Raw genomic sequence first — 26388 nt, forward strand, 5'->3', positions numbered from 1 at the left:
TTTCTCCAAATACAATCTTTATATTCATTTCTTAACCTCTGTGTTTATGTATTTTATTGAATTTTTGGAGATTGGATTCATTTTCAGCATTTGATTTGTTGCAGTGACTTCGGGCTGGCTGCCCAACTTAAACATGGCTGCTACCCTTGGATGATGGCCTGACTATTAATTATTTCCCTGCTGAAACTGCATTACCACAAAACAAATTTTGCTATAATGACATTAAGTAAAGACCATAGAAACCTGCCCAGCATTAGAAATTTTTTCTTGGCAGCTGTTTTATGCTTTTTCCTCACATCACCTAAATCAAGAATGAGATATCATTTATTTTTTTACCAGCTCATGAATAAACAGGCCTTCTATTTTCCTTGATGTAAATATAACAACATCAGCACTGAAGTAATTATCAAATCGCAGGCATTATCCTGCAATCTTTATAAATTCAATCTCCCAAATAAGACAATATGTTTAAACACAAAAAGGTTGAATTATACCGAGCTAAGGTTCACAGTGTCACCATCCTTGTTTTACAGGGTATAACAGTTCTTATTTCCTTATCCCTAGACAAGCTTGATACGTAAAAAAGTTTTAATAACATACGCATTACTTATCTTTACAGATAAGGTAATTCTTAGTCTCAGAACAGTTTATAAACTAGTGAAGACTGGAATGAAGCACCTTGGATGAAAAGGGGGGAGCAAGAGGAAAATATGTCTGATTACAAATGAAGACGCTATAGGTTCACTGTTAGCATAACTGAAGGACCAACAACATGTATTTTGGTTGCTTATATCACAACTATGCAACTATGCTAATATATGGTAATGTCATTACCCTTGAAAAAAATTGGTTTCCTCAGTTAATTTTGGAAGGACATCAATTATGAAGTCATACGGTTTGGTCTTGCTGTTGGTGGTGTCGCTGAGCAACAGAAAAAGTATTAATTCTTTTATACTTCCACCATCTCAAAGTCTGCTCCCTCAGAGCACCCCCTTTCCCTTTAAGCTACATCTATGTGGAAAAATTTTCCAGCAGAATATTTTTAAGGCGATAACTGCAGAGGTGTTGATTTACCCCTGAGAATGTACACAGTCAGAGCTGGAGACAGTCATCTGTGTCCTGTCCTCTGCTACATTCATCCAATTCCATTTTAGCTAAGGGCATCCTGATGTTCATTATGCTTCAAGAAGGTAGGGCTTGCTTGCCAAATATATGCTTTTGCAGTAGTTATTATGCTTCTAAATATTTTTTCATAGTTACACTATGAACTGTTACACAGTTTCAGTGTATTTTTTTAAAGAATTGTATTATTTATCTTTTTAATTCTGTCATTAGTTTGAAATCTCTCACTGCACTTTAATGATGAAGAATAAAAGAAGCAGCAGGGTAATACAGTCCTGGCAAATGTCTTAGACTACTTCAAATCAATTTTTTTTTTCTCAGTTACAGACCAGTCAAGTCAGTGGGTTTTATAAATTAGAATTAAAAAAGGCCATCATAGTAGGCAATGGAATAAGCCTGACTTTTTGCCTTCTTGCTTTAAATAGGGATTTTATTACCTGCTCCTGCACAACCTACAGCCTATATCTATGGGAAAAAAGATATTTCCTGTATCTTTGCCCATGAAGGCTTGGCTGGCAGTCTCAAATTTTCATTCCACCCCAGAGCAGCGACACTGTTCTGCACATGTTTTTGTGCAGCACACACAACTCCCTTGCCAGCTGTGAGACTTTTCAGCTACTCGGGACTACAACCTGGTGTAACGCCTGCAGCCCCAGCCCCAGCCAGAGCTTCGCTGTGCTTGATGCTGTACAAACAGAAAAGGAGGACTGGAAACTTACAACCTCAGCAACTAGAGCAGACAAGTGCCAAAGGGACCGAAGTTAAAAGTGTGAAATAACAAGGAAGGAGTAAGGGAGAAAAGGAGGTAATTCAACAGTCGTGCCAGCCAGCCCGGTCTCCTTTCACCGGGCTGCATTGCTACCTAAAAATGTCATGCAGAAGATTCTCGTTAGTACTTTTATGATGTCAAAAGGAAAAATATTCACAAAACTATGCCACTTAAAGCCTGAGCCATTCCTCAAAGGGCTATGTTTGTTACGAAATCACTCATAAGAGCTAGGATCGCTTAGCTCCGTCATGTACATAGACTTGGGAAAAATATATACTATTGTTTGGCCTAATAATATGCCCTGGTTCCGGCAAGGATGGGGTTAATTTCCCCAAGGAGCCGGCAGGGGAGGCAGCTATTCCATCCCACCTGACCCATGCCCGGCTATAAGAGGCACTAGCCGGGGAGAGGGGGGGTGGGTTGTGGTGGTGTGCCTCTGGTTGGTGTGCTGGTATTGTACTCGCGTTCTTATATTCGTTTACTGGTGTTATTGTTTTTCTTTCTTCTTCCCTTTGGCTGTTCTGTTAAATTATAATATTTCAACCCACGAGTTTTGCCCTTTTCTGCCCATTTTTCCCATGGCTGTGGGAGTCCAGCGAGCGGCTGTGTGGGTCTTTGTTGCTGGCTAAGGCCAAACCACGACATAATAGCATCAAGATACTCTAAGTACCTGGAGTTATAAATGGTCCCATTCCATGTAGCAAATTCCACTTTCTTCATTAATTTAACAGAGGTAAAAACCTGCTGTAACAGGTCAGAGAGTATCGATGCTTATACCAGCAGAAAACCATTTTCCCCAACCAATGTTTTTCAATAATGAGTTATCAAAATATTTCTACCTGTTTCCCCTTACTGTGTGTTTATTAGTTTGGCTTCTTGGGGCCACTTTAAAATAACCATTACTATTTATCTGTTTCTAATTCTTTCTATAGGAGTTGTTCTTCTCTAAATTTTGTCGCAATTTTATGACTAAAGTAGCAAGGAAATATACAAGTATATAAACAACAGACTGTCTTCATCCTTTCATCCAAATTGCATCAAGCGGCTAGTCTGTGGAAAGAGCTAATGATCCAATCAGCATAAGAACATATTACAAATTGGAATTCTAATAGATAATCTCTAGATGCAGATTTATCATGTAATTATACAGTTGGAGAAATGGACTATTTTTATGATTGCTTTTTCTGTTGCTGTAGCCTCTTGCAATGATGTCTTTAGCATTTAAATTCCTAGTTGCATTCAACAGAGAGGGCTTTGAATGAATGTTACTCGACAAGGTGGCCTTTAATTGAGGAAGGCAGGAAGGTGGCAATGAGAAAGAAGTACACTACAAATAGGTACAAAGGGACTGCAAGCCACGGGATCTCGTTGCATTCTCTGTTAACATGATGTTGGCAACTTGTTTTCATGTAGTTCATCGACTAATGCAATCTGTATGTGACGTAGTCCCCCAGCACTTCAGCAGACAGGCAAACTGAAATGACAATGCGCAATGAATTAACAGCACCTTGCTAGGGCTTCCTTGATTGTGGGGCTTCTGTAGCCTTTGAATTCCTGCCCTACAAATGAAGCACCAGTCTGCATCCAGTGCCAATAAAATCAGAGTTAGGAAATAGCTGACAGAGCACGGCTATACTTACTTAGCTATACCTACTTGTTTGTGCCATGTTATGTGCTGTTCAGTCCCAGCAGCCCTGAGAAAGAAATATAGCTAGCTGTGAAACAAGAGCTAAAATGACAAATACTTGTCCCAACATATATTAAAAGTTGCATCTGATGGAAAGGACTGTCTGTCGGGGATGCTTGGAAACACATTTCAAGCTTGGGCTTTCAAATATATCTCAACAGGAAGGTAAAACTTCAGCGAGTTCTACTCTCTGCTTCTTCTGCCATCCTCCTCCTCACGATTTTTACTTTAAACTCAGTCAAAATGGGGTAACTCCTGGGCCCTCCCGGGCGCTCAGCTGTAGCGCTGCACAGCCGCGCGAGAGCCCAACAGCCAGACAGCGGCACCGACACACTCCCTCTGCTCTCTGCTTCAGGCCAGGAGAAACAACCCCTTTTGGGGGGCTTTGCAGGCACCAGAGGTGCCGTACCACCCACACTTCTTTGCTGTGCTGGTTTTTTGAGATTTCTTTCTCAACAGCCTATGAAAACTGACACAGCATAGCAGTCCAAAAATGGGCTGTTACCATGAAAGTGTTTGGTCCCATCCCTGTATAGAGATATCAGTTGTGACCCTTTTTGCTATTCTCGAGACTGGGAGACAAAGACATTCGACAAAATGGGCTGCTGGAATTGTTATTATGTTTTTATTTAATAGAGAAATTTTCTCATCTGTTTTCTGGACAGCGTTATTTCAAAGCAAAAAATCAGAAACAAAGTCATAATCAAAACCACACATATAGAATAACTTAAATAAACATTTTTCCTTTTGAAGACGATTGAAGTATAGGATAAATAAAACGTATTATATTATTCTGGACATTTGCCACAAACAGTTTACATCTAATAGTTTCTCCATTAAGTATTCAGATAATCAATATATATCAGCTAAACCACTCTGCCGCTGACTGGGTCTTTAGAGGAACAAGTTGGCTGGAAAAAATGAGATTTCACTGAAGAACAAACCTATAGAAATTAGGTTTCTTAATGTTTATACATCCTTAATTCTCTGTTCCTTAGGAAATGTTTTCTCTCCCTTCTCTCTTGGACTTAACCTACAGCAAACTGGTTTTACCTGAACAGGGCTGGAAGCTGTTGGTGCCACTGCTTAGTTTAGCGAAGGGACTGAGCGGCACTGGACAACATTAAGGATCGCCCACAAAGCCAACATTAGCCTACTGAGGCTAAGCTCCTGAGAAATCCTCCTCAGAGCTGCTCTTTGCTCCTATAGAGGAATGTATTCACTTCATTCACCCCACAGATAGCCCAGCATTAGCTTCAATCGGCCAAATCTAGCATCAAACATCCACACACCGCTTGCACAAGGAGAGACTTCGCTATAGCGAAGAAATTAATCTCGGTCAACAACTCAGAGGCTGTGGTGCCACTCACACGCAGAGGCTTATCACGCAGTTCTCATAGGTCCTGCTTTAGCCCAGTGGTTACTGCTTAGATTGACTTGGCACCCAGGGAGCCCACTGCACAGCACTGCGCGGGCCAGAAGAGCAAAACGCGTCTTTGCCTTAGAGCTCTCACAGCCCAGGATAAGGTAATAAATAGGAGCCCTTCCCCGCAGCAGAGGAAGACAGCAGTAAGTGGAGCCGTTTCCTCTCCTCGTGCCACATCCCAGCATAACCCCAGTGTCACAAAAGAATATAGCTGTAATTCATAATATTTAGCAGGAACTAGATAGGCAAAGAGAGTAAATTTTAATTCACTGCATCAGATATTAGCTTTTTGTTTAAGAAACTGAGTTGAAAATTCAGTTTCCTCCTGGTCTTCCACATTAATACCACTTTCTACAGAATTAACAGAAAACACTTCAATAACGTACACTCCACCTAAAATAGCTGAGCAGCTTTGATGACGAGCAGCTCCATCCTAACCTGAACCTTAACCCAGTCAACGTTTGTACCTGTTTGTCTGAGAATGCTTTCTCCTTATTGTGACTGAAATATTGCCAACTCTAACTATTTCTCCTCACATCCTATTTAGTGTCTACGCTAAAACCTTAGTTCCTGTAGGCAAGCAGTTAAAAGAAAATCTTCGTTTCCCTTTTCAGATTTTCTAGGTCTCATACTTGCAGCCAAAGGCTTGAAAACATGATCCATATCAGCTTAAAGAAAGCAAATAAAAAATCCTCAAAGGCACCGTTTTAACAAAATTCTCGTGACTTTTATGACAAGCTTATAATCTGCAGAGGAGAGGCAGGCATCTGACTCATGATTTCTAAGTCCTTAGGCTTCAAATGCAAGGATTCCTCTTCACCTTCCGTTTCCTCTTCTGCTTTTCTACTCTTGTACTTTGCATGAGGAACGAAGGCGCCCAAATTTCTGGTAGAAATCATCTTCAGCACGGTTCAGAGCTTCCTCGTCGATGTAGACAGCTGGTCTCCGGGAAGCCAAAAAGTACTGCACTTTCCTCAGGCTCCATCCCATCACGTACTTCAGCCAGCCACTGACAGCGGCTGTGGACCTGCCAACGCCAGCATTGCAGTGCACGTAGACAGTGTGTCCATTCTCCAGTAGCCCGTGCAAGAGGCAGACAGCCTGTGGCAACATCTGTATTCTTCCTAAGGTTAAAAACAAGACACGTCCATTTGCATTGGAGAAAGAGTTCACGGTTGCGATTACGTCTGTACAGTCCGATGCACTGCGAATCACGATGGCCAGTCTAACATATTTGGGGTTTTTTCTTTTCTTTTTTTCAAATGACCTTTTACCCTAACCTTTGGTTCGCCTGGCAACATAGATTCGGATCACACGAAATCTCTAAAACGCCCCAAGTCTTCTCTAAATATGCATTCTGATTAGCACTGAACGTGTGTGGCGTATTAATTTTCACAGGGACTGAGACAAGGCGGGAAATTACATCAAAGCCTTAAAGTCAGCAAGCCAAAAGTGCAATGTTTTTTAGTACCAGAGGTTTGTGAAGCTACCTATCTCCTGCTGCTTTCCAAAACATTGTAATGAAGGCCATTATGTCAATAATAAGGGAGGGAGGGAGAGCAGAAGAGTATTTCCCTGTACAACTTAACACTGTTATGAGTTAATTGTGTACTAACCGTGTGGTTAAACAACAGACGAGAGTATCTCACTGCCAAAGGGACGACTACACCACATTTCCCAATGCCTTTCTCCCTGTTACCCCGGGAACAGAAGCCGCAAACATCAGAGCCCAACTTTTCCTCATGGCAGAGATCAGCACTGACATTAAGCCCTTTCAAATCCCTGTTTTAAGGTCTCCTGTCGTCCTTGATGTCCTGTTACTGATATGACAGCGCTCTGTCTGTGGCAGCAGTATCCCACTCTTGAAAGCACTCTCCTGGTAGGCTACTCACTCGAAAACACGCACGCTTTCTAACCTACCAGTTCAAAATATAAGATTTTGAACTGAGCATTCCAACAGAGGAATTAAAAAAAAAAATAATTTATGTTATGACCTGAAGGGCCATGGGTATTCTAAACTAATTACAAATAATTATATAAATGACCCTATGGAGATCATTTATCCCAGCATCAGACTGGGATACGATAGCTAAAGAAAAATGATCTGTTGGGGGAAGGGAATAGCAGAGACGGGCATACAACACTGTCTCTCCATTTTTAACCAGCAAGGATGGCAAGCTGTCCTGCTGTGCACGCTTGCAGTCTTCCACCTACACAGCAAATTTTCATTATACAGCTGAATTCAAGCTGAAAGCAAAAACAGTCAAGCAGAAATCAACGTCGGATGGCTGTAAACCCAAATACACATATACTGCTAGACACAAAGTACTTTAGATGGCCTCTCCACCTACTAAAAAAATATGAGCAATTTGTTAGAGACAACACACATGCAGAAATGACACCTTGTGCCTTAGCTATATTTTTATGCAAAATTTACACAGAAAAAAAAAAACCAACCCGGTGACGAAAGTGACAGATTAGTAACTCAAAAGGTTTGTTACTATTAATTTAGCTGCAAGAGTGGTCTGAGCATTACCTTCAGTGCTCATGTCCGGGGTTGGCATCCAGACATAAGCAAGACCTTCCTCTTTATACAGTTTCATGAGGATTTCAGGGCTCATGGGTTCAGGGTAGCGGTTGCAGCCCCAGGAATTCTGAACAATGTCCCATTCGGTCTGGAAGTTCATCACAGCTGTAACACCCAGCTCATGCTTCAGCTTGACAGTCACGTGCTCCAGCTGCCGAGGGCAACTTCCCAGCCAGATGTTTGGCAGAATTCTAGAGTTGAGAAAACATTGCAGTGGGATCGATTGAAATATTTTAACAAAGAAACTGCCAAGTTCAGCGGTGTTCCAGCTCCAAACCTGCTTAGCATCATCATACGAACACTGCTAAGCGCAGCCTTTTCGTGTCACACAGTAAGCACCTTATTTCATTGCAGTTGAGTTGGTAATGTTTGAGGCTAGCCACCAAGTTCCTAACCTACCACAAAGAGCCAGTCTGAGAAAAAATTCAAAGCATAATTAGTCACCCAGATCTCCAAGGCATCCGTCATTAAGCTTGCAGTAGAAGCTTACTAACATCACAGATCAGAATAAGAAAACGCTGAAGATTCATACAATTTGCGCCAAAAAAAGAGAGACCTGAAAGATTCACATGATCCAGATCCGAATTACTTTAATAACAAGTCAAATGCATAGAACTCTTCCAGCTTTGTAGCTAGCACTATAATGAGGAAAGCAGACAGAAAAAAAAAACAAAACTAACTTTAACTACACTTCTCTGAGGAACTCAAAAATGAATGAGCAATTTTATTCTCATTTTTTTCAGCTCTTGTGGAGTCTAGTGGGAACCAAATGCAGAATTACAACCCACGTTTAGACTCCCTCAAGGCCTAAAGAACCATGAATTTTGCAAAAAACCCATGAGAGATATGTGTAGGATGGATAAACATCCATATTTCTGGTACTTATCTAAATCAAACTTCAAGACTTCTATGGATTTCCTGTTGTTAATTATAATAAAATTATTCTATGTCTCAACAGATTTTGACATAAATATAAACTGAATATTAAGAAGCTTGTTTTCAAATGAAGATTTTTAATGCGCATATGCAATTAAACTGATGGTACCTACAATGGATTATTTACATACCCAAATTATTAGTGATTTACTTTAATTTTTTTCAATTTGCATTAAATTCTATTTTAAACATGCAATCTACAAACTATACAAAATATCCTTTCAGTTGAAAATACAACTTTGCAAACTTCATTAACTGCAAAAAAATGAAGCCAATCTACAACAAAAGCAAGATCCCCGAAAACAAGATGTCTGCCATGCATTTCTTATGGTCTTTTCAAATTTTAATCTCAGTGACAAATAAGAAAAATTTTATGTTTATTCAGGAGCAGTTACTCATATAAATAGCCCTTAAATCATCAGGTAGCTATTCCCATTCCACGATCACAGTAATAAGTGCTTACTAGCATTTAATTAAAACCTGTAATTGACAGTGATTAAATCCTGCTACGTCACTACTGAAAGATTGTCAAAAAAAAAAAGAAAAATTCCAACCCAGTAAGTACTTATTATTTTTTCTTGTATTTCAGCTGCATCCACAGTGAGGTACACACCAGCCACAGAAACACAGTCTTTGGCCTTAAAAGCCCCCGTTTCAGTGAGACAATGAACTTGATCTCAGTATATGGTAACTGAGTCCCAACTTTCCGGATCACAGAGAATGAATGAAAATACGAAAATTTAGACAAATCTATTACAAAGCAAATCACCATTTCAACCGTGGTGCTCTGACTGTGACATCATTTGAAGAGACTTTACTTAATTCTTTCACATCCATGTTCTGGTCTAGAATGCAGTGAGAGCATTTCCCACTGCTAATAGAAAATGCATTTGTTCCTAAGCAGGAAGCAACCTTTAACCCAAAATTTCAGAAATTAAGATTTACCCCTTGAAGTAATTTCCTTTGTCACTTTTCTCACACTCCTAAACACTATCTTTCTAAAGGAGAGAAGAAACGGAAAGAAAGATGTTCTAATACACAGGCTCTGGATTTCTTAAGCTACAAATTAAATTCAGGTCATTTATTAAGATATAGTAACACTCAGTGGACTCCCCGGAAACCTGAAGGAAATGCAATAAAGCACAATTACCATTATGTTCAAGGCACAGGTCCAGGAAGGGAGTTTCACAAAATTGCCCCAAAACCAGCATAACCAGCTCGAGCATTCACACTGACCAGAGGGATTAGCGAAGGTCCACTGAAACAATTACTTCACTGCCCACTTCCCATGTGCCAGCCCCACAGCTAACCTGATCCTAACCTGAGTGACCCCTGTCAGGCTCCTGCCACAGTGATTAGAGCATTTCAAGGTGGTAAATGCAAGTTAAAGTGCTGATGAATGGCTGGAGATGAGCAATGCCCTCAAAACTCCATAGCAAGGAAAGAAAAATGGCAAGATCACTAATACCTTGTGACAATATGAGGATATCCTTTTAAGAACAAGAACATTAGTATCCTTTCTTCAAAGCTTTCCTGGAGATTCATACATATGTAATTCTCTTGATATTTTGGGAAACATCTAATACAATAAGTTACCTTGACAGGAGAGCAAAAGTGTGTTTTCTAGCATTTGATTGAATCAGGAGCGACTAAAGGGTTCCTGAGATAAATAAAATTCTGGGTAGTACACTTGCTTACAGACAAATCAGTGCTTTATAATTTTTTCCCCAATGATTATTTAGTGTGTGAAAATCCTAGCTGCGTTACCTGCAAGACCACTGGGATTTGGGCCATGTGTTTATTCTGGTTTTATAGCCTTACAAGACCTCCTGTATTTCACAATAACAATTGCATTTACTGAAGAATCTGATGGGTTTACTAAGTTTTTATCACTGTCTTTCCCTATAATTAACCAAACTAGTGGTGGCTTTCAGAGAATGACCAAAAGAACATATTTAGGACAGCCAATTCTTGTGAATTATTTTTTGATCAGGTCCTAGAGTTTTGCCTTTGAAAGGATCGAGATGCAGCCTTGATTTTGGTCTTCAAGCCCCTTATTTACCCACCTCCAAATGACTGTAAAGTCTTGGTCTTGCTGGACAAGGCTTAACCACTCCTTTACCAGGAAAATAGTCTATGCAGAGAACAATATTGCAGAGCCGTCCTATTGGCCAATTTATGTAAAAATCCTGGGGTAATCCTGCTGCATAGTACCTATATGCCCATTTAGCTTTACCCGGTTCATACCTTGACTTTGTCTTACATCAGAAGGAAAGAATGAAAGGGTCAGTGCACATGCAAGTACAGAAACTGAGGAAGAGTTTAGTTGCTGTATTTTATATAGAGATTTTTGATAGCCCAACTGAGGGCTTAATTACACTAAGGACCAGGGAAAAGTACCTATTAAGCAAAACAAGACAGTGGTAATTCCATTTTTACATCTCTTTCCTTAATAATATGACTTTTAGTTTTCCTTTTCCAGTGCGGCCTTTCTTCTTTAAGTTGCCACCGCACTTCAGTAGGCAATTAGATTTTAGCCACAGGAGTATTTGGCATGGGAAAGAGACCTCTTTTGCTGTCCCTTCTCAACTGTCACCTAATAGTGCTCTGAGCTCTCCCCCAGCTGCTGCTGCTGCTTCCCGGCTCACGCGTGGTTGTTTTCCAGCAGCAGATTAAGTGATCCCTACGTACAGTTCAAAAAATATTCAGGGATTACGCGTGAGAAAAAAATCTATAATCTTACCAGCCGTTAACCCCTGTCATATACCCCAAATAACACAACGGGGTGGTGTTTTAACAAAATTCTACTTAGAATTCTGTTTTAATATAAAAATGGCACTTTGTCATTGTACCTGTTAACTCCCTGTGTAACAAAGGATGACAAACCATGTTTGGTCCCAGAAGACATGGTCAATTCAGTCACAGGCAGTTTATCAGCGAAGAAATTGCCTAGAGTGACCTCAAAAACATTCAGCTAACTTCGGAGATTAAGACTTGTAGATTATCTGAAAGCCCTTTCTTTAAAGCTACTTCCTGTAAAGTTACTTTCAGCCTGCCCTACACTTCAGTTCCCCACCAGTAATATGGAGATTAATATGGAGATAATATTTACCTACCTTAAGGGGACTTTTGGGGATTAAATGAAGGAAGGAATGCGAGAAGCTTGAATTTGTGGTAACAAGGACTAAATGTTAGGCAGGTGTCTGCTCAATTTACTTGTCTTACAGAGCCCCGACTGGAGGCCGATGTGTTAAAAACCCGCTTTTTGACTTGTAAACTGAGAAAACCAACAACGATTTATCATTACCAGGGAATAAATATGGAACACCCTGAAATCACTTGTACGGTTATTTTCCAGCTGTCATCACACTTAAATTATTTTAAATGATGCAGATACATATCGCACTTGGTTGCTTCCCCCCAGGACCCTGCGCAGCCCAGATTAAATTATAACAATTCACTATGAACGCATCTGAAACAACAAATGCATTCCATTTAATCAATGCGTATGCAAATAGTCTTCCCATCCTTCAGGAGAAAATGAGTGTGAGGCAACGAAAGATCAGAATTCTGATACTTTTTTTTTAATGTTGCAGATACTGTAATTTTCAGGCTAGAGGAAATGTCCCCAAGCGTGACGCACCATACCTGTGAACCTTAGACCTCCACAGATAGCACAAAACCAACCCAGCAGCTGGAGCTGTAGGGATGCGACTCACAGCGAGGGTGACCTGCCCTAGGGGAAGATACCTGGTTACTGCATCTGGCTGTCAACTCCCCCTCCGCAACACAGATGTTGATGCTGCTTCGTAAGCAGCTCCTGTGTGACTTTTGTTGACAATGGTTTAAGGCAAACGGGCACCAAACTCACATTTCCTTAAAATGCCGAGCTATAAGCTGGGACGACTCCGGTACTGTTTCCAGGTCTGTTCAATCATCAGCGTGTTAGGAGCAGGCATCTTACAATCTCTCCTAAAATCAGCCAACCCTTCCAAGGAGTCACAGCTCTTACAGAGAAGGGTAGGATTCAAGCCTTTGGGGAACACATTTCATCAGAACATTTATCAGGTACAATATTTCAGATGTCCTTTTATCCCTACAGTTGCCAGCTTTAATCAAGAGAGAGGACTTTGCCAAACTAAGGAAAAATAGTAAGGTCTTTTTCATTGGTTATTGGCAACAGTGATCCATCAACCATTCAATCTGTTTATATCGGGAATATTTTTGACCAAGGTCCAGCGTGTTATTTTAAATGAAAAGTGATGGATTCATCCTTCAGCGCCAGGTCAAGATGTAGCCTGATGTTATAGCTTGCAATTCGCTTCAGTTGTTTGCACCAGTCTTCCTTAGCCCCCGCTAAGCATCTGATGACAGCAAGATGAGCACTAATATACACGTATAGCAAGACAGAGCAATTTAGCTGAAACAACAAACAAAATAATGATTAAATTGGCCGTGTCCTCCCTTAAGGCTTTTACCTCCTAAAGGTGTAGCACGCAACTACAGCTCCACGTAACTTGCAGCAAAACTTACTCTGCATTCCCAAAAGAACAACATATATAATTCAGTCAGTTAACCCCCAGCATTTTGTGATGCTCATATGCATACGGAGTGTCTTTTGTACTGATGAAGTGCTATTACCCCGACACCACTACAAGCAAGCAGCCCAAGGGGCATGTAGGCCTGCAGTACAGCTCCGTTAGAGATGTTTCTGCAACGCTGTAGCTACTGGAGGCTGCTTCCAATTACAGTGCATTCCTATTTCCTCCCCTGGTGGCACTGGAGCAGGAACTGGTTCAGAATTTTTGATAAGGTGGATTTTTAATGGAAAATGATCTGTCAGGACCAAAAGCTTGCATTGAAACTTTCTACTTTTAACCACATTTAAACTAGTTCAAAGACCAAATGTCTGATGACGAATAAAGAGAGCAAGGGGATGGCAGCAAAAAAAATCCTACCTCTGTTTCCTTCTCTCATTTGACACAAAAGAGATTTCCAGAAGTATTGCTTTGGGCATATTCAAAACGAGGATATAGGAAATCCTACCAGCTGGAGCTGAGATGCTTTTTCATCTTTTCTCTACCCTCTGCCTTGTGACAAGGCACATCACTTTAAATGGTGATACCGCTGGATTATGATGACCCAGAACTATCATCCTGCACGTGCTCCTTATTTTGCCATTGGCATCATTTTAATAACACATAGCAGCTTATTCTTAGGTACATGCATGCCTCTAGTGGGCCTTCCTTGTTCTTTTCGCCTGAACCTGTGACAGTGAAAATACTAAGAGCACTTGCTAGAAAACAGATGATGTTCCTGCACCTTTGTCAGAGCAACCTAGAAACATGACTTAGATTGCTGAAATGCATTTACAAACAGAGAAGTGACCAAATTCTGCTCTCCAGTGGAACATCTGAACACTTTCAAATTTTGTTTGCTATGTAGAAAGCACACTGAAGACTATCCTTGTCTTCAGAAATACTTTCCTCGTGTCCAATATGAACAGCACAGTCACAGGTCACAGCGACTTCTTGTCTCCACAATGGACACAAAGAACAGATTATTCCTTTCCACTCTGCAAGACCCTTTGCCTATCTGAAAATTAATAACACACACAGAGCCTTGTATTCTTCACACACACACACACACACACACACACACACACACACACACGCTTTCTTGTCATCTATTCAAAGCATCCGATGATATTTATTTGCCTTTGGACTCTAGCTGGCCAACATCCTTCTTAAGATGTTATGCCTAGTACTGGAAAGAGGTCTCACCATTTCTGAGCAGAACTGAGGATTATTTACATCTTGTGCCTCAAAAGCGATACCCCTCTTTATAGTTCCCTGACTGTCCTTTTACAGCATGATGCTGTTGACCTATATTCAACATGGAATTCTGTTTCCAAGATAAGATCTCTCACAAGAGATGAGTCTACTCAAGGAGAGGGTGAATCTGCCTGAAAGAGAATTGTTTAAGATTTTATTAGTTACAACTGCCAGTGGTATCAAATAAAACTAAATGAATATGCAGCAAAGGAGTAGATAAGATTCACAGTTGATGAATGCATCACAGTAATACGCCTTGGAATAAATAATCTCAGCCACTCACACACATCACTGGGCTTTAAGTTAACTATAATCAATTAGAAAGGGAAACAGTACATGTTTGCAGTGATGCTTGGTGAAAGTGTTGATTTACAGAGAGGTCAAAGTGGTAATATTAGCCTGTATGTAGAATTGAACTGAAAATAATGGAAAATTTGTGGTAACCTTCTAAAAATCCCATTCTATGCACTCCAACTTTGAACTTTCCATTAACTATTTCATTGTGTCAGAAAAGACAGGAAAATGAAAACATTCAAAATATAGGAGAAGAATTTAGCATATCTAAGAGGGAATTGGATGACTGCTCAAAGATAAAGCAGTGAGGGGAAGGGCAAATCAAGTAGTCCTATCTACATAAAAGAGGTAAAGAATCTCAACTTCCATATACTATCCCCTATAAGCAACTACTACGAGATGAGAAAAATGGCAGGGGGGGATCTTTTTTTTTTGTTATTCTTGCATATTCTCCAAAATACTGACAACATGGTCAGGTATCAAAACAGAGGAGTCCCTGGTTTGGTCTTGTACAAGAATTCTGGTTTCATTACATTCTCTTTAAATGAAGGACAGAGAGGCCTCTCAGCACAACGGCTCCTTACCAATGAAATAATAATGTAGAACTAAGGGGTTACGACACTGACATTTCGTTGCACGGGGCACACGCGTAAATGGCTGTGGTCTTAATCCCTTCTCCTGCTGACTCACTGATAAAGTCTCCTTGCAGAAGGCAGGCTGACAGAGGCTTTGTGATCAGAGGCTTGACTTACGTAGGATTGACTGAACACGACCTGATGCACTCAATTGCCCAGCACGCAGACAAGCACTACTGGCCCGAGCAGGAGAGCAAGGGTTGATGATACCATGGCCTAACTCACAGAAAGCCAAGATCTAATAGCCAGGCTTAATAAGATCACGCTTATCAATAACGACGGCTTAAATGGCCGTAACCTTAGCAGAAGTCATCAGAGAAAAGCGTTGATTAATGACAAAACTATATCCTACTGAAATGACACAGCTGCAGACCTCGTAAAAACTACTTGTATTTTTGAACAAAAAATTACTTTAACTTAAATCCAAATGTAGAAGGAGCACAAGTCATCACTTATAAATTTGTTCTACTTTAACACTGAAAGAGAGCAGTTTATTGTGAAGTTAAGAACTCTGCCTCAGGGCTTTAAATGAGGAGAATTAAATAGACTACAATGTAGTTCCAAGGTGGTTTTATTCTTCTTCTTGTTATTTGGCACTGTGATGAAAAGTAATTAAGCTCTGGCAAATTTTCTTCTTAGATGTAATTTGGGCTACTTATCTAGCCTCTCACATGGGAGCAGACTTGGCAACTAAGAACAACACCTGCTTTTATCACTTTAGAACAACACTGTGTCAGCTTAGCAATATGCAAAGTTTCTCCAGCCCTTGAATTCTGAGTGTTATGCTTAATAGTATCTTATTTATCCCATGTTCACAAATTTATGCATGAATGTGGCATTAAACTACCTCATTTGCTGATATGTAGGGCAAATAAGCCATTAAGATTTGACCTCAAGCTGACAATGTGCTAAAATGAAAACGGGTAAGAATGATACCAGACCGATAACTGAAATATAAGGTTACACAGACATTCGGCTACAAAGCAGTTCCAGTGGTACAGTGCCCACAGGTTCTGCTGTCTTAGGAGGAGATTTCCACAGCATCAGCTTTGATGGCACAAAAGGGCTTGGTCGTCCCCTCATCACCCACCAACCTTCTTTTACAGCAGGTGGTATGATGCACTGTTCAGGTTGTGAGACGGGGAGCAACCACGATAACACCTAAGCACAGCACAGTTCTCCTCCTCATTCATAGCCTGCTGGTGGATTCTGTCTACGGGCCAGCCTGTAGGCTATGTCTACTTTATGGATTGTCCTGGCTTTGAATGCACCAAGGGTAAGAAGGAATGGGAAGAAGGAAGAGGAACACCTGGAGAGCCCAGCAGAGAGTACCAGAGCAATCAGAGATCTAGAAGACAAGTTTTCAGAGAAAAATCTGAAAGAACCAAAGTTTAATATCAAAATGAAAATACCAAGATGCTCCAATCTCAACTACTTTCTGATTCTGCAAAAAAGGATAGGAGTTTCCAAGCATATAAGAGACGGCTATAAAGGGGCAGGATACTAATCTGTTCTCCAGCTCTGCTGTGGAGAGGACAAGCAGCAGCTAGGGAGACCTAAGACGAGATTAGAAAAGTTTTTTAATGGTAGGAATAGTGAGGTAATTGAAAGGAAGTGTAACAGGGCTGTGGAATCTCATCACTGAGATGAGATCATATTTAACTTCAGGCTGGATAAACCTGGAACGATTTAAATGTAATCGAGACAAAGTTAGAGCAAGAAAATAGACTGGATGCTTTTTGAGGTCTCTTTGAGCCTATGATCTATGACACTATAATCATAAACTTTAATTTCCATCTCTGGGATCACTACCTATATTAATTTATCAAGAAATAATTTAGGTTCCTTGTCCTCCCAGCCCGATTTGAAAGGTCATGCCAGAATTCAGACTTCGTTTCTTTCATGTCAGAAACCTTGTTCTAATTTAGACTCAAAATTCATTCAGAAGCAATTAATATCCATTTGATCTTAAAGCAGGTTCAATTTCAATAATCCTTCCTCCTCCCTTGTACTAATTCCTGAATGTCTTTTACAAATGGTAATATATCCTCTTTCTCAGTCTTCATTTAACTATGCCGTCTACCTCAGACACCAGAAGTAGTTAAGCTATTGTAGCACAGAGTTCCTTGCAAGCCAATTTATTTTGCTCCAACTCCAGTGTCATGAAAGCCACACAGTCTGCGGAAGTGCCCTCGCTCATTCCAAGTTAGCTCAGGTGTCTCTGCTTTTCACTGCAGTTGGTGACGATCACAGTATCACAGTATCACAGTATGCTAGGGATTGGAAGGGACCTCAAAAGATCATCTAGTCCAATCCCCCTGTCGGAGCAGGAACACCTAGATGAGGTTGCACAGGAAGGCGTCCAGGCGAGTTTTGAATGTCTCCAGAGAAGGAGACTCCACAACCTCCCTGGGCAGCCTGTTCCAGTGCTCTGATGATGGCATATCTTACATCAGGGAATCAAAAACAGAGGCAAAAAAGAATGTGACCTCATTTTGTATTTTAAGTGGGTTTGCAAAAGCAAATTTGCTATTCCCATTTGGTATTCCCGTGATACAAAGAGGACGTAAAGTCCTCCTAACAAGAAACCTTGGGGAACTTTTTTTGTGGGATATGTCCTGACCACAAGGTTGCTGTGAAGAAGGCAACACAGAAGAGGCCGTGTATCCCCATTAACAGGGATTGCACCATTACCTCAAAGGTCAGCCTCTGACAGATGAGACAAACCAGCCTGATACAGCTGATCCCTTTCATGCCAGGACTAGAACATGTTCCAGACTTGTCTCCCATGGGAAATGGAAGAGCAAAAGGGACTGTAAACAATCTTTGTTCTTCTGTCACAGTAACGGATCAAATTATATCTAACTTTGTCTCTAGGATAAGTGGGCATTATCCAATAAATTCAGTGGAATTGCAGTACGTTTGAATCTATCAGGGAAAAAATAACACGCTATAAACTCCTCTCCTCTCTCATTCACCTCACTCAATTGAAAACCTTAAAGCCAATGAATTTATACCTTATACATTTTTTATAATCTGTTTTATCTTTATTCTAGAAATTATCTAACACACCTTGGTCACGCAAGACTTTATGTACATCACCAAACCTAAATTGTGGAAGATAAAATCTTATTCTCTCTGTATTCAAAGTGAAATATTTTCTGTCATATTTCAGTATGTATTTCTGTCATGAAGATAAGAAAGCAATCGTTCATATGCACACCGATACCTTGTAGGACAGGGTGTCCGGATCTAGCCTTATAGGATTTCATCGGATTTTATTCTCAAACATACACGTAAAGTTTCTACTGATGCCTAAGTAGCGCACTGCATGCAGCAGAAAGCAGGATTTGCCTTTGCAGGGACTGACTCTGCTTGTACTTTCATTTGTTTAAACATTATCTGAAGCAAAGGATGTGCCAATTGCAAAAATACAGCCTGAGAAGGGAATCAGGCTCCAAGGCTTGTACTGAACAACCAGGAAAGGACTCCTCTGTTGGCTTGTGAGGATTAATACTTAAACGCTCCAATTATAGCCTCTTGCCTCATGCAACCATGGTTGCCAATGGTTACTTCCTACAATGGCTCCGTTAGGTTGCCAACATTCCCATTTGTTTTGAATTAGAACAAATACTCGGAAACAGAAGAACACCAGGCTGCTAAACTAAGCCAGATAGTAATGAGCCATGAATCTCTTGGCATTAGGAACGAGAATTTCTAACACTAACACTTCGCAATGGGAAGGATGCCACTGCTGGCACCGTTAGGTTAAAATATCTTAACAAAATTGACATAAAACACTACAGATGAACTTTAAGTTAGTGCCTGAGAAGTTTCAGCAATCATTGGTGAAAATACCTTTTGTCTTCTTTCAGAGTTTACTTATTAGCAGCTGCTTAGGAATCTAGACTGTGAAAATAATAAATGATTAATCCACTTTTCAAAATGCAGCTTTTCAGATCCAATGGAGATGCTTTCCAACGCTTCAGAAACAAGCATGTATTCATTAAAATTACATAATTGCAAAGCACAGTTTTTTGAAAGGTAGCCTTGTGGTCCACATGGCAGCATATGCACACGTACAGAAGACTGGAATCCCTTCAGAACTGCAACAGTCTGTGGAAGAAGCCCATCCATCCCTTGTGGTACCATCCAAATACAAGAGTCCTAACGGGTTCTGTATCTGTCTGTGTTCATTCCAGTTAAGATATTTATCCAGAATTTCCACACCCACATCGGTCCATTTATATTAATTTTAAAGAGGGACAGACACATTCTAGACTACCACAGGCTGGAGGACAATATCTTAGAAATATTGAGAAGAACTGACTCAACGCATCACCACATTCGGCTATATAAATATCTAAAAGAATGTGTTCCCACAACAAAGTCAAATCAAAGGGACAACAGCTGCATGGTGCTACCATAATAAAATTGTCAGAAAACTTCATTTTAGCTAACATACCTGGTTACTAGATCATAAACGTAAATATAATAACCCTGGTGGATGAGTTGCCGACCTCAAAAGTTGAGGGTAAGACAGTAATGGAGCTACTGAGGCCCTGGAAGGACTTGTGTAAGTCTTTTTAACACAAAACTGCAAAGTATAGTGGGATCTCTTGAAGAAGTCTTGGATGTCAAAAGGGAAAAAATCATTTTACTTAAATTTTATCAACTAACAATGCTGCAGTTTTTATTGGAGCCCAAAGACTGACAAGAATTACTAAGGGTCGTCTATTTTTTTGAACTGACTTTTTTTTTTCAGTTTTCTTTCTTTTCCTAGCAATATAATTTTACTTGCTTGGAAATTGAAATTGCAGGTATTTGAATAAATGTATTAAAGTGATCTACTGTTACTAAAGTTTATGTAAATGTGTCTACATTCCCAGCTGAAGCTTGACTTTGTAAATTTGTAAAACATTACTCATACTGGATGGCCTTATTACCTAGACGACAAATATATTTGAGAAGCTTTTTCCTCCTTTCATCTCAGCGGATCAAAGAGACTCAGTATTACAGGAATCTCAGCAACTCAGTCTTCCGCAGTGAAAGCAGTAGTTAAAGCCATGTTTAGGAACTGTTTGCACATGGGCAACCCTTCAAGCTGGCAGACGGACTGCAGAAAGAAGGAACACTAAAGAAATTATTTTATTAGAGAAGCTGCATATCCTCCTTATCAGACCTTCACCTTGGGAAAGTGAAGGCACTGGATATAACTGTTCTGCGGGGTTTTGAAAAGGCAGAAGCTGGATAAGCTAGATAAACCTGGAGAAGCTAGATAAACTAAAAAAAAAAAAAATCATTTTTTAAAAAAGGCAGTAGAAGCCCACCAATATCCCCACATGCATATTAGCACCCTGCATCCAGCCCCTCAACCGAAAGACAGAGCCATGGAGAGACTTGCTGCTGGCCCACGGCTGATGAATGGACTTTCTGCATGAATGCTACTATCCTATTCCTGCTGTTCTTCACTTAATTACTTTAAATTATAGGTAGGTAGGGAGATAGGTAGGTAGGTGGATGGATGGATGGATGGATGGATGGAAGGAAGAAAGAAAGAAAGGAAAGAAGAAAGGAAGGAAAAAAGAAAGGAAGGAAGGAAAGAAGGAAGGAAAGAAGGAAAAGCAAGCTTGTACTTCATTATTGATCTTATTTATATTCTACATTTTCTTGTCTCGGTATTAAAACTGAAATGCATACTTCCCCTTTTTCCTCTTCTTGCATGCTTAAAATCATCTTTTCTATTACTAAGGTTTTCACATCAAAGAAAAAAGACGTTTCATTTAAACTTACAAACCATGATGTCTATTGAACCAATAAAGAGGAAATCCATATTTCTTATAACTTGGCAACATCTACGACATTTGACTCAATTTTTATCATAGTTCACAAGAGGACAACTTATGAACAATAGCAGGGATTATGTACCTAACTCCCTGAAATTAAATTTCCCAAAGTACAAGCGTTGAAGGAGGGAACAAGAGATTTTCAGTTCAGCCTCTTAATATGTTCCCTGGGAAGACAAACACAGCTCGTTTCTTTGTTTTTTGTTTTTTGTTTTTTTCTTGCAGAGAGAAAATTATATATGGGAAAATACAGCAGCAATTTGATAATCTCTACTGACTCTTGGGAAATAAAATACTTATGCTTCTGAGACAAGCTTCAAAGAAACTAGAGCTACATTCAAGTTTCCTTTCTTAAAAACGTTTTTTTATCCTTTAAACAGGATTCTCCATATTTTTATATGCAGGATCTTTTTTAAAATTATTGTGTAAAAACCTAGAGCTTTTAAGCATGCAAACTTGCATTCGTATCTCTCAGCGTTTATAAAAACTATTGAAGACAGAGGTGGAATTCATAACTTAATAGCTTCAGCTTGCTACTGTTTTACATGAAGTCTCTTTTACCCTTTCCCCATTCTGAGTTGAAGCAACTATGCAGTTTTTTATTTCAGATTTTTCTGACTTACAGGTTACCTGTTTCAGAAATACAGTATACAGTGAGCAAGCAAACACCAAACCAGCTGGTGGTAACAAGCTATCTGATGGTGTCACCTTTCACATTTGGGGACTGAAAACGCTCTTGTTTTGAGGTTTTCTCCTGTAAGGCAGCTGCGGGCTGGCTGGGATAACCTTCCCTAGGAGTTGCGCCTGCGAAAACCCACGGGAAGGGTAGGCAGAGTGGGTCTACAGTCCAAACACAAGTCCCTGATTGAACAGTTTCACCAGCTGTAAGTTATGGGGTTCTCTTAGTGAAGTTCTTCTGACAAAACCCAAATATCTGAATTTGCTCCCTCCTGGTGAACTAAATAGCAATAAGCTTGAGTACACAAGCTCTGCTTTCGAAAAAGAGCTTCTGCTATCTTCAGATAAACTGTATTAGAAAATGCCAGTGATTACAGGGCACATAATAAACGCATGTAAACGCTAAAAGGAAACAAAGATCTGCAAGACAACTGGAAAATCATCTTTGGTGAAAGAGCGATGCTGCCCCTTCCCTGTTGTCCCAGCTGTGAGCTAAATTGCCCAGATTTCACAATCGCAGTCAATTTCGTTCACAGCCGGCAATGCCGGCAAATTGCTTTCCAGTGGAGACAGAACTTGACTCCCTCGCTGACAGCCTGAATGCTAAAGAGCAAAGAGGCGGGAAAAAGGGCTGAAGACCTCCAGAAGAAATATAGACAAGGGTCAGGGAGGCACAGTAAAACAGAAAGAGAAATTAGAACCAACAATAGTTTTCACTCCCTAACAGAGATACCCCACGTGAAATTCATATTTACTAGACTATCAACATTTGTCTGTTACATCCCACAGAGAAAAACAGAACAAATAAGTATGTTTACTCCTCGAGGTTTTTTCACGGAGAATTACCAGTCTTCCTTCTGGTTTTTGCTCCCAGAATGACACAGAACTGTAAGTTTTTTCTTAAGAAGTAAGGAATGTGATTAGGAAAACCCAATTTTTTCAGATGTGCAACATCCAAAATGTTTTGTGCAGGGACACACCTATGAAAAGATCCATTTTAAAGAGCAACAGTGGTTCTAAGCAAATATTACTCATTACCAGCCAGCTGATGACAGGAGTTCATCTTGCCATCAGCAGCTAGTCTCCGCTTGCTGCCATTTTATTAATGAAGTACTCATTCCTGAACAATCACTCCTCTAAGTAAATAATTCTTAATCAAATGCCTGTTCCAAATGCCACATATGAATGGCAGAATGGTTAAAAAAAAAAAAAATAATCAGAAAAAAGCCCAGATAAAACTCAGAAGACTATCCAGGCAGCACGCTGAGCTCTCCTTTAGCTTGTTGTGTCCTGTTGCCCACTCCCTGTTTGGAAATTACTTGGCTGAATTACCAGCTCTTTGAGTGGAACCCTTATTTCAGATTTCCTTCTAAAGCACCTTGCAAGCCACCAACTCCTGACACACGAGAAAAAAAACCAGTTGGTTCCACGAAGCAGCAGCCCAGCCAGCTTTGCTGCTTTCTCTCCCCCTGACATATCACACCACTCAGTCCAACTCAGCTATGGACTTTCTACGAAGTTTTTAATTTTTTTTTTTTTTTTTTTTCAAATTTGCCAAATTCACCGAGCTGACTAGGAGCAATTGATGCTTATAAATTATTCAGTTTCCAGCGGAATTTCACACCTGATAACTGCTGCCATGTGGAGCTTCGTGCCGACGTGGCGTTAGAAGCCCCAGGACTCTTGCTGGGGTCCCATTCCTCCTCCCACTGCCACACACACGCTGACAGTCCAGCGGTGGCACTGCACAGAGCGATAGTAACTCCTGAGATGGAAGTACATTAAGAGCTTTGCCACTGCAAAAGCTCCCTTTTGCCTTGGGGCATTCCTGTTTAGGAGTTTTAGCAATACTCTCAGGAAGCTATTGCACATCCATACCACTGCCTTAGCCACCAAATTTAGGGGAGCCAACTGGTTCTTCCTCAGCTGAGCCACGTGGGGGTTTGAAGGGCCTTGGCATTGCTTCCGAGTACGATTCAGAATGTGATTAGGAAAACCCAACTTTTTCAGATGTGTAACATCCAAAATATTTCTCCTGTCTTTCTTTGCAGGGATAAGGAATGGAAAGAAATTCACAACCCTGCCTTCCCTGGTGAGGAGTATAACAAAGGCAAACAAGACATAATGAAGGCGCTGTGGAAGCCATTTCTTTCTAGTACGGATGAGTGCTAGGCATTACTTCGAGGGATTCGGTAATTTCTGAACTGTGAAAATATTCTGTGTTTCATTAGAAATATATTGGTTTTCATCAAAAGTGAAATCCACACAACTGTGTGATTTCCCCTTATTGGGTTACCAAGAATTATTCTAATTGCTCTATAACCCTAAGCAATGTAAAATTCCACATTAAATCATTTTTTTAAATGTTATGCTATTTAGACTACACATATGAGCAGTTCAAAATTATTAATTTCTCAATAATGCTGACAACATACAGTGTAGCTTTAGAGAAAGGGGAGAAAATGCTCAGAAAAGCAGGTGAGTATTAATGATGCCTGCCATTTGAAAAAGCGCCGACATAAAAATATTACTAGTTCACAAGTTTGCTAGTTTTCAGTCCCATTTGCTGCCAAAACCATTCCCTACCCCAGGTTTTTCGTATTTACAGAAAGAATTTGCCATTCATCAGCCATAACTTCGGCAATGTCATCCCAACGTAGACAGTATTTTGTGTCCCTCAGCCGCTACAGTACACAGCAAGCCCGGCAGCTTGCTGGCCAGTAGCCACTCATCGGATTTAACACACCAGTCACCGTAGGTAGAAGTAATACTGGGAATGCAAACACTGATGATAGTCATGCATAAATCTTTAAACTAAAAACTCCACGATTTTTTCCTCTGGCAAAATTTACATCACCCGTTTAAATGCCAGATTTTGCTTGTTCCTACGGCACACAGAAGAAACGCGATTAGAAATGAGTAGCTGGAGTTCCCATTTCAAGGTCCTTCGGAGCGCTCGGGTGGAAGGTCACGGCGAGGGAAGCAGAGCTGTGCTGACAACAGCTATTTGCTCAGAAAAAACAAAATGTGAAAGGTGAGTTTCCTCGACCCGGTTCATCCGCAGTATTACAATGGTACCACAGTTTGTGACCGCACCACTGCCACATCCGAATGGTATTCCTGTTCATGGGACTGGGATTTGCAGTTAATTCTCCGATAGCCGGGCTTAGGTTATCCCGGCCAGGTGCCATCCTGCCCATGCACAACCCCAAAACTTGGAAAAGCAGAATCAGTTTTCAAGTTTTTAGCCATTGCTAGGGAGGGCGCAGTCTGGGGAGTTCATGAAAGGAAAAACTTTTTGTTTGGATATGCAGCAAATGTGGAGGAAAATTGCACTTCTTACCCAATAGAGAGATACATCCAAATGAAATAAATGTGAATAAATAAGGACTTAAAAAATGGATAAAATTCTGACCACATATGTTTGTTTTTTCACTCTTGTTCCTATTTCCTCACACTCCCTCTTAATTTTCAATAACTTAAATAAAAAAATGCTTAAAAGTCACTTCTTACACTGATTTGAAACCCATTTTCTTCACAGCAGAGACCGGTAAAAGCATTTCACAGCTCCAGTTGAAGGTGACACAGAAAAAAAAAATAAAGATATAAAAGGGACAAAAAATAGAATTCATATTTAAACCATTCTATAAAAGATGATTCCCATTGGTTAGTAAACAATGGATCTCATTTAGACTAGTTTAAGACTATAGCTCAGTATAAGAAAACAAAATTGAAACAAGTGGTCAAACGTCATAGTTTATAGGATAAACATATCACAAAATGTGGCTTAGAATATTTTCATTATTTAATGTAAAAAATGGCCATCCAACTTTACAGTTAGAGCCCCAAATACTAAAATCGAAGGCCAAACTCCTATTCACGTTAAGTATTTTTCATCAGGATTATTTTATTAGAATACAAGCAAAGACTTTTGTTCTGGAGCTTATGATTTGTATTCTTTTCTCTAACATTGTTACCAGAAGTATTCTTTAGGCAGAGGGGACAGCTAGCTCAGCTTTTAATGTTAATTATGGTAATCTCCATGGACATAATCACCTCTTCTCCTAATTCATAATGGAGGCATAAAGTATCAGTCCAGCTTTCTACTACAGAAGCACAGTTCACTGCACTCTAGGGTTTTTTTTTTCTGACAGCTTCTTCTTTAAAGCTTTTTTATAATTCAGTAATTAAAAAAATACTTCAGAATTACCCTTAAAACAGAAGGGTATTTTACTTTGTGAATGAATGTTTTACTGGTTTACTGTGAAACCAGTAAATCAGAAGAGAAGTTAAAGAGTAAAAATAACTAAAAGCATTCTCTCTTGTATTTTTTCCAGTTGCATAATTCAAAGGTAATTCTGACTTCATAGTGCACCGAGATGGACTTTTTTCATTAATATAGGCTAGGGAGGGGATACAAGATTAAGAGGAAGACACCCAGCCCTGGTTACCTACAAACAGGTGTCTTCAGCCACAGCAATGCTAAATGCATTGCCTACGTACAGCTTCCCACTGACATCTGAGATGTCCTATCGCATCTGGAACATCTGGATGGGGCTCACAGATACGGCCAA

General features: G+C 40.1%; 1 protein-coding gene across 1 annotated transcript in view; it reads right to left on the reverse strand.

The window, feature by feature from the left end:
- Positions 1 to 4189: 4189 nt before the first annotated feature.
- EPM2A (EPM2A glucan phosphatase, laforin) overlaps positions 4190 to 26388 on the reverse strand; it is a 41798-nt gene continuing 19599 nt past the window's right edge. Inside the window, exons 3-4 of the mRNA XM_082480689.1 lie at positions 7541 to 7782; positions 4190 to 6128 (exon numbers count right to left, since the gene is read on the reverse strand). Of these exons, the coding sequence (XP_082336815.1) occupies positions 5848 to 6128; positions 7541 to 7782 (523 nt within the window). The 3' untranslated portion in view covers positions 4190 to 5847. The remainder of the gene's footprint in view (positions 6129 to 7540; positions 7783 to 26388) is intronic.

The sequence above is a fragment of the Vanellus vanellus genome (assembly GCF_965231255.1).
Source record: "Vanellus vanellus genome assembly, chromosome: 3".
In the NCBI taxonomy this organism is placed as follows: Eukaryota; Metazoa; Chordata; class Aves; order Charadriiformes; family Charadriidae; genus Vanellus; species Vanellus vanellus.